The 18082-nt window shown below is 29.3% G+C and overlaps 1 protein-coding gene across 1 annotated transcript in view; it reads right to left on the bottom strand.

Annotated features, from left to right (window-relative positions):
* Positions 1 to 3308: 3308 nt before the first annotated feature.
* Positions 3309 to 18082, bottom strand: part of LOC129958893 (uncharacterized) — a 31276-nt gene continuing 16502 nt past the window's right edge. The window contains exons 4-7 of the mRNA XM_056071617.1: positions 13323 to 13421; positions 10999 to 11115; positions 5631 to 5690; positions 3309 to 3991 (exon numbers count right to left, since the gene is read on the bottom strand). Of these exons, the coding sequence (XP_055927592.1) occupies positions 3647 to 3991; positions 5631 to 5690; positions 10999 to 11115; positions 13323 to 13421 (621 nt within the window). The 3' untranslated portion in view covers positions 3309 to 3646. The remainder of the gene's footprint in view (positions 3992 to 5630; positions 5691 to 10998; positions 11116 to 13322; positions 13422 to 18082) is intronic.

Here is an 18082-nt window from a genome sequence, read left to right as displayed (position 1 = left end):
CTGGAAGATGGGATTTTTTTTCCCATCCTATACCTGGAAGAATGTCAAACTGCCCAGTTTTTTTTTTTTTTTTTTCAAATTTCTGCTTCATCTTGCATAGGGAACCTGGAGATATTGGGCCTTTTCGTATCTGCTTCATACGATGAAATTCCTTTAGAGCTGCAACGGAGTTTTGTTGGTTCTGGTAGAACAATTTCACCAGTAGCGCTTTTTCTTGCAACGTAGGCATGACAAACAGAGAAGAAACTAATGTTAGTGCAGAATCCGCCTTCTTTTTATCCAAAGAAAAATGGTAATAGACATGCTCTGTAAAGCAAAAGGTTTCACCTTTTCAATATAGGCAAATAAATGTCATTTGTGTTACAGCGCCATTTATTGGCGAATTTTTGTTCTATTTTTTAATTAATAAATGTAAAGTGCATCATCTGAATAACCCGTAGTTCGAATTTTATCTTATTTGGACCAATAAAACGCATTTTAAAGCCCTCTGAAGTGGGTAACTTATTTCTTGCTAACCCTGTACTTAGACTGTAGATAATTTAGACATAGATAATATATTATAACGATATATATTTTTAGATAAACGTAGTAGATATTATAAGAGTTATCAGGATTAACTGATTAACTTCTTGAAAACAGATTGACATGCCTAAGTATAGGAATTATATGGTGAATTTTCATGTTTAGCTTATAGAACGAGTTCTGGTATATCATTCATAACAACTTATTAGCTGAAATTTAAATATAAACCAGGTAAAAAGAGTAATTTGGCTAAAAGAGTAAAAAGATATTTGAAGAGTACGAAATATTGAAAAAATGCTTTATGACATTAAATTTATTTTCTGAATTCTTGTTGGGGAAATAGGGAAAAGGATCCATCATTTTCTGGTTGTGAAATTTTATTACGTAATTCAATAATACCATAGAAATGTCATAAATAAAAATAATTGTAGTTCAACTTGTGAAGCAATGCTTTTGATATTTCTGAAGACATTATTTATATAATAAATTTATTAATGTGAACTGAAATACAAACATTTATAAATGATGCTGTAACCTTAAGTTTATTCGGATAGTCAAGGAGGAAGTTCAGGGGTTGAAATGCTCCATATTCTTCGAATATATCAAGGTAAATGAACTTGCGTTCTCATTTTGAAAGATTTGCTGGACAAAGTAATTTGGTTAGAATATATGCAAACAGAATTATAAATGCAAGTTTTCTTCTAAAAGTTATGAATGACCAAATGTTAAAATGTCATTTAAAAAATATTTCATTAATTTATTCATTTTATAGATTTATGTGCTTTTTGTGTTTTGTATGTATATTATTAGAATAGTTTGATAAATATATCATTATTAAGAGGCAGATAGGATAAATCAAGTGAATTATTTTAATTGCGGATGAAGATCTGAAAGGCTATATTTCCCGCTTAGTCCCATGAGCCTTTGCTCAAGTTATAGTGTGCGATAACTTAAATACTTAAAATGCTATGCTTTTTTTGTTATTCATTTTTTCTATATTTTTATGTACTGAATGTGTACTCCCTTCAAAAACCGTGCCTAAAATTTATTGAAAATTATCAACGCTAATACAATATTTACTTAAGGTGATTTTAATCAATTCTTTTAATATTAAACTAAAGAAATTTGTACAATACACAATATTCATGCTTTTTGGCTCCAGGTGAATTTTTTTTTTCTAATATCAGAAATATAAAACTAAAACAAAGCTTAAATGCTATTTAATTTTTTAAAAAAATTCGAGGTTTTATGTGTACACCTATCGCTAGAAAGATAAAAATAATATCCTGCAAAACAAATACAGAACCGAGTTCAAACTAAAATTAAAAAGAATGAATTTAGTTGCATTTTTCCTCACGCTCTTTTAACTAAAATATTTCTTGGTAGTTCTAGCGGAATGATTACATTTTTCATTTGTTTCGTTAAATGATTGATTCAATAGATTTGTTTAGTTTGTCGTGGAATGAGCCCTTATAATACACTTTAATGAAATGAACTAGAATTTCTTTTTCTTTTATACAGCCGCCCACCCCGCCACCACTGAGTGTAGCAGTATTGACAGGATTTGTTACGGCCGACAAATGAACCAGACTGAACTGTAGTTGAACTATAAAAATTGCATAAAGGAAATATTTGAGTGTTTTACTCTGAAAATCTGTCGCTCTTATGCTACAGAGTGTGTAACTAATTATCCATCAATCGTGTAGAAGTGAAATATTCATTGATGAAGTTTACCCCCTTTACTACCATGACTCATGTCTGATTCATAGTTTCTATCCCTTTTCTGTAAACATCAGCAACAGCCAATGTGTTTCAAAACTTTGCTCTATTGTCTTTGGTATGTTTGAATTCAAGTCCCGTTTTGAAGTTGCATTGAAGTTACTTGGATATATCAAGATTCACAGTTGCTTATGATTTCAACTCGACTTGCAGTGTTTTTATAAATTTTTACAAAAAATCACTTGAGGTAATACTTGCTTAAAGCACGAAAAAATGCACCACATTGATAATTTATTTGGAAAAAATAATTTTAAGTTTTTGGTGTTATAAAACTGATGTTTTAAATTTGAAATGAATAAAAATATTATATTCTAAGTGCTGCTGTTTTTCCGATATTATGACCAATTAAATTTGATAAACCTATAACTTTATATAACAATACCAGAATAAATAGAGTGTTTTGTTTATTTCTTTGGTGAAAAAAATTCTTGGCAAAATAAAATAACTGTATCGAATTTATTTTAAAATATTAATAATGTAAATATCTTCAAATGGAAAAGAGATTCCATTAAAGGAATAATAAATAATTTCAAATGGATTTTCGTGTAGTTCTTTTAAAATAGAAATTCTTTAAATTCTTTCTATTTTTAAAAGTAAAAAAAATCATGCCCATGATCGTAAAACATGGTCGTTTAATACATTCAATGCTTTTCTGTATGACATGAAAAACAGCATCTTTAGTTACATTTTTTAATTATTCTGAAAAGGAATCCCAAAGGTTTTATCCTTTTTATTTTTGTGTTTTTATTTCTTTTTGAAAAGGAAAAAGAAAATAATGTTTCAACAACAAAAATATGATGCTTATGACATTTTAAACGAATGAAAGTATCATTCTTATAAATTTTCTCCTATTTAAATTTATTATGCATTTATTTCATAATTTTTTACAAAAAAATTATTTATCTTTATCGAAGTGACAGTATAATATTTATTTCATTGATGTTCTGGAATTTAACTTCATTTAATTTGAATCAAATACCGTTTGTATAAAAAAAAATGACGAAACATAACTTTTAAAAATGTAATATCTGTTCCAAAATAGATGTACAATACAATATACAATACAATGCATGTACAATATATGAACATAAAATAAACATTTTTTTTCAAGTCGGGTAAAATAAATATTTCATTTTTGAACATAAATAAAATATTTTTCTTGGTGTCTAACATAGCTTACAATATTGTAAACAATGGCTTAGAATAATATCAATAATAAACTGCCACCGGTTTGCTTTTATTTTCGCAGTTACACTGAAATAAATTCTTTCTTAAAACTTAAGGTGTGTGTGGGTGGGGGGTAATCTGCACATTTAAGATAAACAAAAAAAAAAATCCTTTATAATTAATAAGGCAGAATTGGAGAAGTGGCTGTATCCACAGTAACAGGCTCGCAGCTTCTGGTAGGATCTCTACTCAAAGATCTAGCCAATTCCAGTGCGCTAGAATACTTCCCCCTCCCTTGAGGAGGTACGTACTTGGGAGGTTCGTGGCTCATACCTTGGATAGCATCATAACTGAGAGACCATTGAGACCCTTCACTATCACTTCTAGCGTCTGGTCTAGAAGGAGGTAAAGGCGCATAATAAGGAGCACTGCTAGCATAAGGAGGTGGTGGTGGAGGCATTTGAAGAATTTCCTCATTTGCGGATCTGCATCGAGCTAAATGGGAAATAATGTACATGGCCAACTGCAAAATTAAAATAAGTCTATATTAGTGAACAGAAGCCAGAACCGTATAGTTTAGTATTCTATAAGAAACAAATTATAAGCGAAATTTTTCAGTGAAGTGGAAGAATTCTGGGCAATGCAGGTAAAATTTTTACTATATCTATAAATTGTTCCTTTGTTTTCCCATATGCTGCATCATTAAACCGTTAAAAGTTGGCATTCCTTGCGAAGTTAATTTATCTGAAATCAAATCACCTTTCAGATAATTTATTCCCATGTCTTCTTGTATGACACTATATGCGAGTAATAATTCTATAGCTAACAAAAGACATAAATAGGCAACTGCATAAGCGATTGAAAGGGACCGTAAATACTGTTTTTCTATTAATGCAGACCAAGATACCATCTACAAAAAGAGCGATATCGGCTGAATCTGAAGTACAGAAACACACACAAAAAATGTAATTATATTAACCCAAAAAATACAGCACTATACAAGAGGTTTATTCTAAACGTGGGACAACAGCTAAATTCTAAACTATTGGAAATAGGCATATACTTCCAGTTGGAAAAGATGTCTTAAATGAAGAAAAGAATTATATTTCATATTTGAGTCGATAAATGTGATGCCGAAAAAAAAATTGAAATATATAAATTTTTATACAGTTTCCTGCTTTCCTATTAGTCATATATAGGGAATTTCTTTCCTTAACAAATAAAATAAAACCTTTTCATTATTTTATGAATAAAACTGATGAGTAATAACTGTTTAAAGAAATTCATAAAATGTGAAGTAATGAAGAAAAGAATTATTCCATGAAACAATCATCAGCCTTTGAAAAAAAGTTAAACGTTTGAAAGAAATTATAAATGTCATTGATATTTGTATGGATTTAAATATTTAACGTTAAAGCTCAAAACAGATATTCAACGTGCAAACAAAAAATAATCGAAAATTAACTCAACTTTTTCATCAAAAAAGCATGATGAAACGAATAAATCCCTTCATTACAAAATAAAATATTTAAAATACAATTATAATAAATAATTTTAAAGCTTAAAATAAAAGCCAATATTTAGTAATTTTTATTTCTTATGTAACTTTAAAGGAAGTATAAAATGGCCTCCACGTTTTACGAACGTCATTCAATTGAACTTCTTGCAAGGTTATTTCAAAAAGAAGCTGGTGGCCGTATTATTAATGTTCGGGGAATACCTGCCACTGCAATTTTCTATGAGAAACAGGTTAATTTCCCCCTTTGACAGTGAGGCACTGTTTGTTTCAATGTTCATTTCATCAAATAGAACATATTTCATTCTTGTATATTTATGTCACAGTCCAATATTACTCCTTCACAGTCAATATACGAGGTACAGACAAGTTGATTATCCATGTTTTACATTTAATTTTAAAATAAAGTCTCAATCAAGATTTAAGATTTTTTTTTTTTTTTTTTGCCATCAATCCATCGTTTGATCTTTTGCAAACAGTACTGAATCTACATAATAGAAGATATGCTATTCAAAAGCTTTTTCTGAATACAACTACTTCGAGCCTAATTTGAGATTGGTTTTGCATTACTGCAGTACAAAATAATCAGGAATTAGTGATTTTTTCAAAATATAAGAGTTATACTATAAACATGTTTCATACTTACTACAGAATGATCACGATCGATTTCCTTTCCTCTTTTGTGAACAATATGAGCCATATATACCTAAATAAAAATAAACTTCGTTACTTCATTAAAAAATATTTTATTTTTAACTATACATTGGAACAAATATTAGGTTGATAAATACGTACTCATTAAATGAAAGTATTTTTTTTTTTTGGTGCTTAACAGATGAGGAAAAAAAACTATTAATACCTTATACACATTAACTTCGCCAGTTAGCTTTTTCAAAATATTACATTCTTTTTCATTTTTGAATGAAAATAATACTTTTGCCGACGTCTCTGGCATAGGGGTAGCTCGTTTTCCCCGTGATCTGGCCGTCCCGGGTTCGAGTCCTGATGCGGGCATGGTTGTTCTTCACCCTAGGTTCCATCTATGAAATGTGTGAAAGTGCCCCCCTGTAAAAGGGATTGTGCAAACGAATGTGCGAGTGTCATCTTCATATGATCTAGAAGTCAGACTTCTGCCCTCTGGGCGCTCGGGGGTCTTTACCCTCAGAAGCTACTGCACCCCCTTTCCGTAGTAACGCGGACATAGCATCATCATCAGTAATATTTTTTTCTTTACGATATGGAAGGCATGTAGCATAAAGATTCTTTAAGGATATTTATTACGTCTGAATCACTTTGGCACATAAACAACACACTATGGCACCTCTAGATAAACAATATCATATGCAAAGAATATGTTTTTGAGTTTAACTCATTAGGAATAAGATGAATTCCCTTGAGATTAAGACCTTTGTTGATATTGACCTAAATCTGTTTGAAATATTTATTGCTATGCTTCGCAAAATATCGTTGTTGCTTACTTTTATTAATGTTGCTTAAGACTTACTGCTTGCGACTTTACCTGGTAGCGTTTTCGATTTTTTCGTATGCGAAGTATAGAGGAAGTATTGCAATTCAATCGCGAGATTTTGAAGAATCTCCATGTTTTTGACCTTCTTGAGATCGAAAAACGCATTTCTGGAATATTTCTGTCTGGCTGGATGAAGTTAGACGGATGAAATTAGATATACGACCTTTACACCATATATGTGGATTTCTATCATATTTTAAGCAAAATCTATTAAGAGTTAGTCTGTCTGTCCGACTATTCGAATATAAATTATTGCAATAATTACAAAAAGAATTAAGCAAGATAGATGAAATTTTGTCTTTTATATCTATTTATATTATTATATATATTTAATATCCATATTTTAGACACATATCAAATTTTGAGCCAAATCTAATAAGGGGTAGAACGTCTGAAGATCAGTATTTTCAGAAGCATTTAAACTTAATTATCTCAAAAACGCAATGACTTAAATATCTCAAATTTGATACGCGATTTTGTGACTGAAATTGTAGTTCTGAGTCGAATTTCGGATTCAATCACAATCATAAATCCATCTTTATTAGAGAGTATGCGAGAGTTTTTGGAAGATCTCTCCCACTAGTTTTAGATCCAATATTCCTTATTACCTAAGGGTGCGATACAGGTCAAACTAAAGGGATTAAAAAAAACCAGTTTTCTTTTTATGAAAACTTATCCTACAAATAAAATCACAATATGGCATCTACATCATTCATTGCTTTAAAGTTTGAATCGAACTTATGGAGCATTGGCGTTATAATTTTATTGAGCGTTATAATTTCAACCAACTTATGAAGTAGAAATGACAAGAAAATTTTAACATTTTACTAATGTTTCAAAAAATTCAAATTTTCTGAGGTCTAAAATAGGAAAATACTGAAATAATTGGGACAAAAAAGTTTTATGCGGCAATTCGAGATGGCAGCACTCATATCTACCATCAGAAACGACGATTTGTTTGTTTGTATAAGTCCCATTTAATAACTACATTGGATTTGGAAATTGTGAACCGTGGTTAGATAAATAGATGATGATGGCACCTGAACCAGAACCATTCTTTAGATATAATCGTTGACGAACGTGAAGATATTTAACCTAAATCAGCAGATTCATTGTGCACCATATTCACATACAATGATTTCGAATGGAATCTCGCATCCAGCCCGCAATTCTCTAATCACATAGCTACCAGAAACAGAGAACTCACTAAGAGAAAAATGATGCTTGAGTATTCTGGATTAGTACACTCAACACTTTTATATTTACAGTTATTGGAGGAAGCATTGAGAGATGGTGTATCGTGTGAACCTTACAAGTGTGAGATTTTTCAGCCCCATGCATGAGATTAAATTTTCCATTCTAGACTAATATAATTAAATGAACACATCCTTGAAAATATTATGTTTTGTTTGTTGATTCTAAAATAAATTCATCAGTTTTTCATTGGCTATATTCTAGGAAAGAATATTCTTCATTTATTGATACAAGTAAAAATTTGTAAATTATATGTTAGATAGCTATTTTTTTTTTTTTTTTTTGCAAGATTTAGCATAAACATTTTTGTGAAGCTATGAACTTAGGTCAAGGCTTCAGATATTCAAGTGAGGAAATTTTTATGAACAAAATTCGGATGTTATAAGATAACTAAAATGTTTCGATTTCATGAAAGTGCTTCGTAACCGTAATTTTTTTAGCAATATTTTTAAGATTTCGATTAATCCTTTATCAGTTCAATCGCATCTCATCTAGCGTTCTTCATTATGTATTATGAAAGCTTTTTGAGGATGTGTACTATATTATTGTTCACAATACATTTAAAATAATGACGTGTGAATATAAATTCCAATAAATCTCGTAAATTATTGGCTGTTGATGGAAAGCAATCAATCAGAACTCCTAAAATCGTAAACATGCTGTTGCATTTGTCGTTCCTCACTCTGATCATGATTCAACTGAATGGTTATAACTATAATATTCCTATTCAGAACACTATAGAAGCCGTAAGACTCCCAAATTTTGATGATACACATTTTAGAGGAGAAAAGGAAGCGTATAAAGGAAAAGAGTTAAAAACATGAAAAAAAAAAGAAAGATTTCTAATGGAAATTTAATTCAATCGATGTCATAAAATAATTAAATTACAATCGTGATGCATATTAATTATATATTTAAGTCATAAGGGAAGGTAGAGCAAGTAGGTGTTAATCCATTTTTAAATCAGAAAAGGTATTCTTAGTTTGAACATTTCTATAGCTACAATTTTCCTCTTGCATACTATTGTAAAGTATCAAAGAGAACTTTTTCACCTGATATTAGCATATAAAATTTCGTAAAGATAATTTATTTTTCTAACATAAAAACTAATTTATAGTACTCAGTTTCTCATCTCACCGGGGTAAGTGGGCATCCAATTTAAAAAATTTAGAAAAAATAAAGAAAAAAAAAAAACTTCTCTACTATCGGGGGTGACCTTTTCCTACTTACTGATATTTAAATTTTGGTTTCATGATTTTAAAAAAATTTAAAAAATCATATTTTTTGTGTAGTTGTAAATGACAGGGATATTAACCTTTTCTTTATATGTAAACTCAAAATGATTTCAAATAGTCTCAGTAGACTTTCAATTAATTATTCGGCTTGATATATTTCACTCAATTACCTCGTGTTTGCTCATAAAGGTATTTACATAGAAGCACAAGATAATTTGGCATGAATATATTTCCACGAATCACACTCCTGTTTGTTATTGTTGTCATCTGTATGCTTGCTTTTACTCTCAAAAATTTGAATTAATTTTAATCTACTGACAATTTTGCAATTGGTAATGCGACAAGATTTTATTGAACCGTTCGACAGGTCACTTTTCAGTATTTCTTCTCTTTTGTTGTTGTTGTCACTTTGCAGGTCTTTTGTCTCAGTCGACCGTTGCACCTCTTAACATGTTGACTTTAAGTGGTAATTGGGCAAGCTATAAGCGAGAGGAGGAGTTTTATATTAGGTAAAACAATAAAAAAATTAACACCCCCCCCCCTTTCTGCATAGACATCCTGAGGGGGATTGAATGACCCTATCTCCGAGAAAAGTATAACACGAGCCACATAATATGTGCCTTCATTCCCAGAAGAAAACGCGAAGACTCCCCAGACAGAGGTACGCTCCGTTATCGGCGATGAACCGGTTAAGAAGGCAACACCTTTTTAGGTACCGCCCAGGGAAGAGAAAACCTGCTAACTTACACAGTAATTTCTCATTCTCATATTTGCAGTGTCTTCCTGAAGGAATTAAACATAAATTACAAGAAAAAAATTGGACTTGCATATGACACAAAAATTAATAATAAGGACCATTTTAATTGAACTTTAGGTATGGAAAGCTTTACAAACTTTTCAACAAAAACATATCAGATGATCCACTCTTATTTTGATGCATTGCATTGAATTTTTTTCATTAGATATCATGTGTTAGATCTAGTTTCCCAAGAGTGTTAATATATGGGGTGTAATTTCCTTGATTTGTTTGTTGATTTCATGCTCCACTCTACATATTATTTATATTCTAATTTTAAGAATTCTAATGGTTTTATAGTTTTTGAAGAATTATTTACGCATATGTTCTGGTCATCTTTGTATGTGTTGTATTAAAACTGCATTAAATTTCTTCTCCTTTTGAAACACATTTTCTTGGTTGTTAATAATATTATTTTAAATGGTTTGATTTTGCGGATTTTTAAGGTTTGATATTTTTTAGGTGTTTGTAGAAATTTTGTTATACAAAGTGCTTTCATTCTTCTGTTTTGTGTTACTCTGTGTTTGTTTGTTGTGTTGTTCTGTAAATTGCGTTCTGGTAATTGGTAATTTGGCAATTGGTTGCGTTCTGGTAAATTTTTCGATGTAAAAATAAGGACTTTCTGGCTGTGAATCTTTGAAAACTGTAAAATTTTGGAGGAACTAATAAATAGGATTTTGAAAACTGGAAAATACTTTACGGCCTTCTTTACAGATAAGGAATCCTTTTCTATTGACCGTTTAAAACAGTAAATAAATGTACTTTTAATCAATATTACTCAAAAACAGGTAAAACGATGTGACATTAGTACATTGTTCACTGAGGGAGGCTGACTGCTAATGTCCCAATTTTCCTCCAAAACGAGAGCCAGTTATTCCTGAAAATTCTCCAGAAAGGCAACCTATCCCCCCCCAAAAAAAAAGATAGTGAGTTAAAAGGAAATTTATACCTCAAGTAATCCATGCTCTCCCTCACCAAATGAAGTTAATGCATTTCCTCTTTGTCATGAGTTCTTGTCTAATACAACTTCGCTAAATAATTCCAAATAGGATTAGTCGACAAAATTTTTTTATTAATCCCGGTGAAATTACCTTTAGTATTTAAATATTTCAGTGACTATTAATATCTTATTATAAATTCTTTGACTCAGAAATCTATAATTATAAAATTTTTCACTCAATATTATCTAAAGTATACTCACGTTGAAGAGAATCAAAACACCTCCTCTTGAGAAAGCAATTAGAAGAACTAGATAAGTTAAAGTTTTAGTTGGTTTCATGCTTTCAGTATAAAATGATGATGTCTCAACAAAAGCCGGCTGAAAAAAACATTTTAATAAATGGATTGTAATAGTCTTTTACAAATTTAAATTAAATGATACAAAAATAATCATCTAAATTTTAAAAAGTAGCTACTTTTCTCTGTGAGTTAAACTTTTGACAAATTGTAAGGTTAGAATTTACTTTCCTACCTTGGCTTATCTTTACTTTCTTATCCTAAGTCAAGTAAATGTTGGCTAAAACACAAATCTACTGAATAATTTAAAATATTGAAAGTTACATGAACAAGAAATTTTGGAAAATGTTGTTGAACTTGGACCACCTAAACATTTTTTTGATGTATAGTGATTAAGAAGTAATTTTAATAAAAAAAAGATTTTGATTAAAGTTTCGAGTTTATTCATCTACAATACTATACAATTTATTTATATTTTTAAGAAAATTTTTTTTTTAAAAAAAAGAGCAGAAAAACTATGTCATTGGTCAAATTAAAGAAACTGGTTGAATTGAATTATCAATTTCTATCAGCCCAGTTAAAGAAAAAGTATTTGATAATCTCGAATTCACATCAGCCCATAGTGTGTGATTCCAAGTTCGACATTTTATGCATTGCATCAACTCTTTCGTTGTTTATTTCCTCACATAATGTGCAAATTCAAATAGACTTTTTTCTTTGGATTGTTCCACTTGCCATTCACGATAACTAACAGCAATTACAATTTCCTTTTGGACTCTTCTTCTAGTCCAAGAAAATAATTCCATCGATTTAAGTAGTTCAATTTAGGCAGTTGATCCCCGTCTAGCCTCAGCAACTTTGGGAAATAACAAAAGAAATTCACTTAATCCTATCTTTAAACTATTTTATAAAAACAATTATAACAAATTTCCTGTCTGACATTATAATAACACACTTTGCTATTTGCTCCAAAATAACATAAGGACGATTAGTCTTTTATTTGAATTTTTAAGTGATATGTAAATATAAATGTGTTTTTTTAACAAAAAACACGCAGTGCTGTCTCTAAAAAATGTTTCCACAAACCATATTTACGTCTTTGTATAAAATGCGTACATTACGATTCAAATATTTTATGAAATTGAAACCACGATACCCTGTCAAAAATCATTTATATCAGTGAACAATTTTTTGTTCATCGTAGGAAAAATGACATGTAAAAAGCCCATAATTAAACGTGACATCTTACATGATTGGCTTAAACGAAACTTTTTGCAATGTCGTCGCTTCGGGTTATCTCTTTGGAAATGGAAATGAGATTTATATTTCACGCATCGCAGAAAGAAATAGAAGACAGAATTTTTCATGTAACAAATTTTTTACCACCTTGGTCATGAGAAAATAAAAAATTCTAATACTTTCCCTTTTCAAACCATGCATGGCATCATGGATTAGATTATGAAAAACAGTAAAGGCAAGGACTCATTTTTAAATCATGAATAAGAATAAAATTTTAAGTTTAATTAAAGTGTAATTTGGAAGGTAAAAATTTATATGAAATAAATGTATGAAACGCTTTTCAGAAATTACTCTTTTTATTCATATGAAACTACAATATTAAAAATTATTCATGAAAGCTGAAAATTCTTTAAAGGATATTTTATCTTCAAAAAACCATTGTCTAAGAGATTGAAACTTCATTGGAATGGATGGATATTTAATTCAGACATTAACAGTCAGAAGACATTCAGATATTAACTTTGCTCTTGCCATTTTAAAGCATTATTCTCTTTTTAATACCTATTATTACCGATATTAGCTTTCAGGGCATTATTTAAACTGAAAACTTATGATTATAGAATTTAGTCCTAAGGTTAGGACTTAAGTATACCGATTTTGATACGTTTTTACATTTTAGAGATTTCGTATTTGAGCTATTAACTTTATCAGATCAATGAAAATTTACATAAATATACTCGAAATATAATTTGCAACAAAACTAAATTGCAAATTTTCCAAGCTCTAATTTTTTAAAACTATTTTTCATTCCTACGTATAAATAAGTACCAGAATCATAGTACCATAAGTACCAGAAATTATTTCCTTTAATTTATGGTTTCGTTCGAACAAGAAAATGATGATTAGAACTTCTAAGATTATCAAATCTTATAAATTGGAATTACAGTGCCAACTTCACCTGTAATATAAAATTTCTTCTTATTTAAAATAAATTAATATTTTCTATCTCTAAAGTAATACTGAAAGTAAAAAAGAAGAAGGTTTTAATACCGCCAGTTTGACTGAAAAATAGATGGAGGCTCCCAAATCAAAAAAAGTGATCAAGTAAGTCAACATGTCCCAAAACGCCATGCGTCCATGCTTCAATGTCTAGAAATAAAAAAAAAAGATTTCATTTTAAAGTAATTTTAAATCTGTAATAATTTGGGATCACATGTCGTAATTTCGTATCATGATAAGTAGGAATGTCCGAGTTCCACTCTCCAAATTTATCAGACCAGTGCAAAGAAGTTTGATCCACGAAGACAAATTTAACATGTGCCATGTCTGAAAATACAGTGACATTTCCACTAAAATAGAACTGAAGTTGAAATTTTATGACCACTGTGGTCTGAAATATGTACCATGATATGCAGGAAAATCTGGAGACATATAATTAAAAAAAACTAAACTAAACTTAAAAGTTGTTTTCTTAAAGTGGACAATTTATAAGTCTCTCGATTTAATGTTGCTTCTTTAAAAAAAACTACTTCAACTGAAAATTTTTGAAAAGTTTCTTAATGCTCAAACTGTTTTATTACTCCTTGTTTTGAGATTGAAAAAAGCACACAGTTTCCGTTTTGCACAGAATGTATAAATTAGCGGTATAAAAGGGGTTTCAGGTGAAAATTAATTTTTTCCGCAGTGCAAGATATTTCCTTTTATAGAAATTTAATAGTTTTTCCACGACAAGCATAATTTAATTAAATATTCATTTTAATTATTGCATTACAAAGTGCATTCCTTTCCTATATTAGATAAGTTTTAAGGGATGCGTTTGTTTTTGCCATTCTCAAAATTTCTGCATTCAGCAAAGTTGAAAATATTTTAATAAATTCCAAAGAAAAGTTTTCAATATCTCATTCAAAAAACTATTTCATAAATATATTTAATAAGAGAAATTTAAACATTTTTGATTAAATAATGAAGAGAAAAATTTGTGCACATGTTCTAAAATGCGCCGAATTCTAACGAAATGTTAGAGTTTTAGATTTAGGTTAAACTGGCATCCCATTCAGTATTTCCAAAACAAATCGCCATCTTGAAAAAACATCGGAAATAAATTCTAAAATGTATCAATTCTCAGCATATTTTGTCATCTCGTGTTGAATATATGCTACTTTATTTTTCTATGTTATGTTATATAAAAATTAAAGACTATGTGTAATATGACTTTTGTCCTTAGTATGACCTTTTTGAAATTAACTGATTAATTAAATTAGTTTTGCCTCATCTCTTAATAAAAACATTATTGAGAGTATATCATAATTACATATATTATTTTGTGAATACTTTTGAGTATTATATTGGGTATACTGAATGATATTTCAAAAAAATTACTATAACATAATGAATAAAAATTTTGTTTTTAAATTAATTAAAAATATTTTTATACTATTTCTACTTTTAAAATTTAAGAATCAAATCTTATTTAACCCTTTCAAGAGCAGTGTTACCATATGGAATTAATCTACATTTAATAATCAACACATGTCTCATATGTTCTTAACTTTAAACATGATGCGTATAAAAATTAGTAGTGAATGACTAATATTTAAGGGAAGAGATTTAAAATCTTATAACAGCAAGTCACACATTTTAACACTCTTTATAAACAATCTTTTAATACCATGTATATTTATTATATTCGTCAACCAAACAAAATTTCGCAGGCTACACACTATATTTGACACACAACAACATTAGTTCGCAATATGTTACGATTTAAATGGCATTTTGCATTACATATTAAAAATTATATTTGAAAATCTTGCTTAATTGTACAGAAACGTGAAATATAATTATTTTGTTAAATACCTGGAGATCAAAATAAAAGTCGTAAAAACATAAAACATGGACAAATACTCTTTGTATATTAGAAGTTTACTCTCATACACGATATTTTAATTTTTAATGGGTGTTTAAGAATTTTATTTTGTTTGATTTCCAGTGTGGCTTAACTTTCATCGTACCATGCATTAAGGATTTTTTCTTTGACCTCCAGATTTGTGAGAAAAAATGACTGCCTATATTTAGTAACGTAAATTAATATATTAATTTATTAATAAGAAAGTTCTAATTCATATTTTTTCTATTTTCTAATTTTTATCTTTAGTATTTTCCTCAAATGCATTATTATAATTATTACGAAAATCTGTGAACTTTTTTTTTTTTCTAAAATTTTCCACCAGATACCACCTCTCGCATTTAGTCAAAGCTAGATAAAATTCGGCAATCAATTGATAATCAAACTGGGAAATATAAAAACTTCTTTTATCATCGGGAACAAAAAACTGTAGAGTTTCAAAATACTAGAACATCAGAGAATGATATAAAAATTGATTACAAAATTTTCTCTTTGCAAATATGAAACAAGTCAAATTAAAAAAAAAACAGATTTTTTTTTTTTTTTACAAAATCTAATGCATTAAAAGATAAAACTCGTTGTGTACAAAAAAAATATATATATAATACGAACAAGTTCTAATACGTACAAAAGTGCTAATGCCATCTTTTCGTCAGTTTTAATCACGTGCATTAAATGACAGCCAATCATCGTGACACTAATCTGCGGCTTCAAAACAATGCATAAGCTCACGCGTTTGATTCTGACGTTTCCCGATTAGGATATATTCAATTGTTTTCCTCGCAGGCCTGTTCTTCGAAAAGATTTTGAGCAGACATTATTAATGTTTTTATGTTCACCGATAGGGAAATCGAATGATTAGAAGTAAAATAATAAAAGCGAAGAGTGTATAAATATGACGTATTTCAGTGATAAGCTGACACAAGTGTAAACTTAAATTATCAAATAGTAGAGATTTTCTATCATATAATAGTATTAGACTTGCAATGATACTAAATTAAAAATTATTGCTTATTTTTAAAAAAGAACTCGTATTTACTTCTCTAAATACAAGTCTTTAGCATCTTTCTGCATTTTTTTTTCCACATTTTGATTTAAAACAGGTTTTTTTTCTCTCGCAGCAACATTTCGCCTTAAAAATATTCTAAACCCACAGCTACGAACAAAAAAAAATTTTATTGTTGAAACAAGAAGTAAAGTATTGTGCGTATGAGTAGGAAGCTGAAATGTATATAAAAAAGTTTATAAATGATAAATAAAAAAAAATTGAATAAACCTTTGCTAATACTGATGCATTTGGCAGCAAAGCTTGCTTTCAGTGCTTTCACAAGTCCTTTACAAGATCACGTTCTAATTTTAAAAAGCCTTCCTTAAATGCAATTTTTTTTAAAAAAAATAAATGTTTTTTTTTTTAATTTTTATCAAAAAACAAAATTAGTATTGTTAGTACTTTGCTATGTCGAATGCTATTTGCTTTGTCTTACGAACCGAGCTTTTTACGTTGCGAGTCCTTTTGATCGAATCAATTCTTGTGATTTAACAATCAATTAACAAACGCAATATTCATATCAACTAACTACACGTTGTCCTATGCTTTTTTGTGACATCTTAATTTAACTTCGAAGATGTGCAGTAGATTCTTAAATTAATTCGCAGAGATGTGTTAGAAATTATGTCAAAATGTGTATATAAAACCCGTATTTTAAAAATTAAACTATTTCTCATTTAACAGTGACTAAAAAAATCATCCTGTTGATGATTAAGAACAAATACATTTCTAGCATGACTGCATTAAAGTATCTCATGACAGGCATTTCATACACTCGAGTAATCTAAAGCGATAATTGATTGCTAATTTACAGAATCATAATACATTATAATACGCGGTTGTTTGTCATTAAACTGACGTTATTCCTCATCACATTAAGAAAGTGATAATGGAATCCATGGAAGTATTTGTAGTTTCAAACTTCGCCAATAGGGAAATATGAAGTGCATGCGTTTTATACTTTATACAAAACATAAAACGCAGATATAGCTGTAACAATTTACTTGTCCAAGAAAAAGTGATAAATATCCTTTCTGAGCTGCCTAGGCAACAATAGACCCAATAAAATAGGGGGAAAAGCGTGAAGGAACATTCGAGAGACATTCCATAGGTCAACTCAATTCAAAATGCATCTGGCATTATCAAAACGGTTTTTTTAAGATACTTAAACTTTACCGATCCAACGGTCTATCTTGTTGGTGGTATACCGAAATTGACTACATGAAGGACTAATATTATGAACAATGATGAACAATTTTTGTGATAATACGTACATATTTGTAAAGAACGTTTCTAGTACCGAGATCCACAAGAACGACAAATACAATCAGAGGGGTCATTGCCCTCGATCATTGTATACTGAATGCACTGATTAAAACAATATGCCTCAAGTCATTTTTGATTTTATCATTCTTTAATCTATTTTTGTAATATTTTTATAATGCAGAGTGCCATATTTTCCTCTACAGGCAATGCGTGAAACTTTTTCTCGCGTTCCTTATTCTCAAGTCGTCGTTAGCTCCCCTACAAATTTTGATGTTATTCCAGTTATTTTATAGAGAAACAGATGACTGAGTAAAATCGATTTAATATTATTCAGTCAACTTTATCTTGATCATATTTATTTAATACAGGCAACTGGATTTCCCCATCTGTGTAACTTGTAATAGTAGTTATTATTGCAATACATCACATTCATTTTATAATTTCACAACGTAAAGCAATAATATACGTTTAAAAGAGATAATTTAATTCAAGATTAAAGCTGATGAAATTCTAAAATTGTCATGATGTAAAGTCATTATGAGAAAACAACTAAAAATGCTCACTTTTTTTTTCTTTTCATTTTCTAAATAT

The sequence above is a fragment of the Argiope bruennichi genome, chromosome X1 (assembly GCF_947563725.1).
Source record: "Argiope bruennichi chromosome X1, qqArgBrue1.1, whole genome shotgun sequence".
NCBI classification, from domain to species: Eukaryota; Metazoa; Arthropoda; class Arachnida; order Araneae; family Araneidae; genus Argiope; species Argiope bruennichi.
This window is presented reverse-complemented; position numbering and strand designations above follow the sequence as displayed.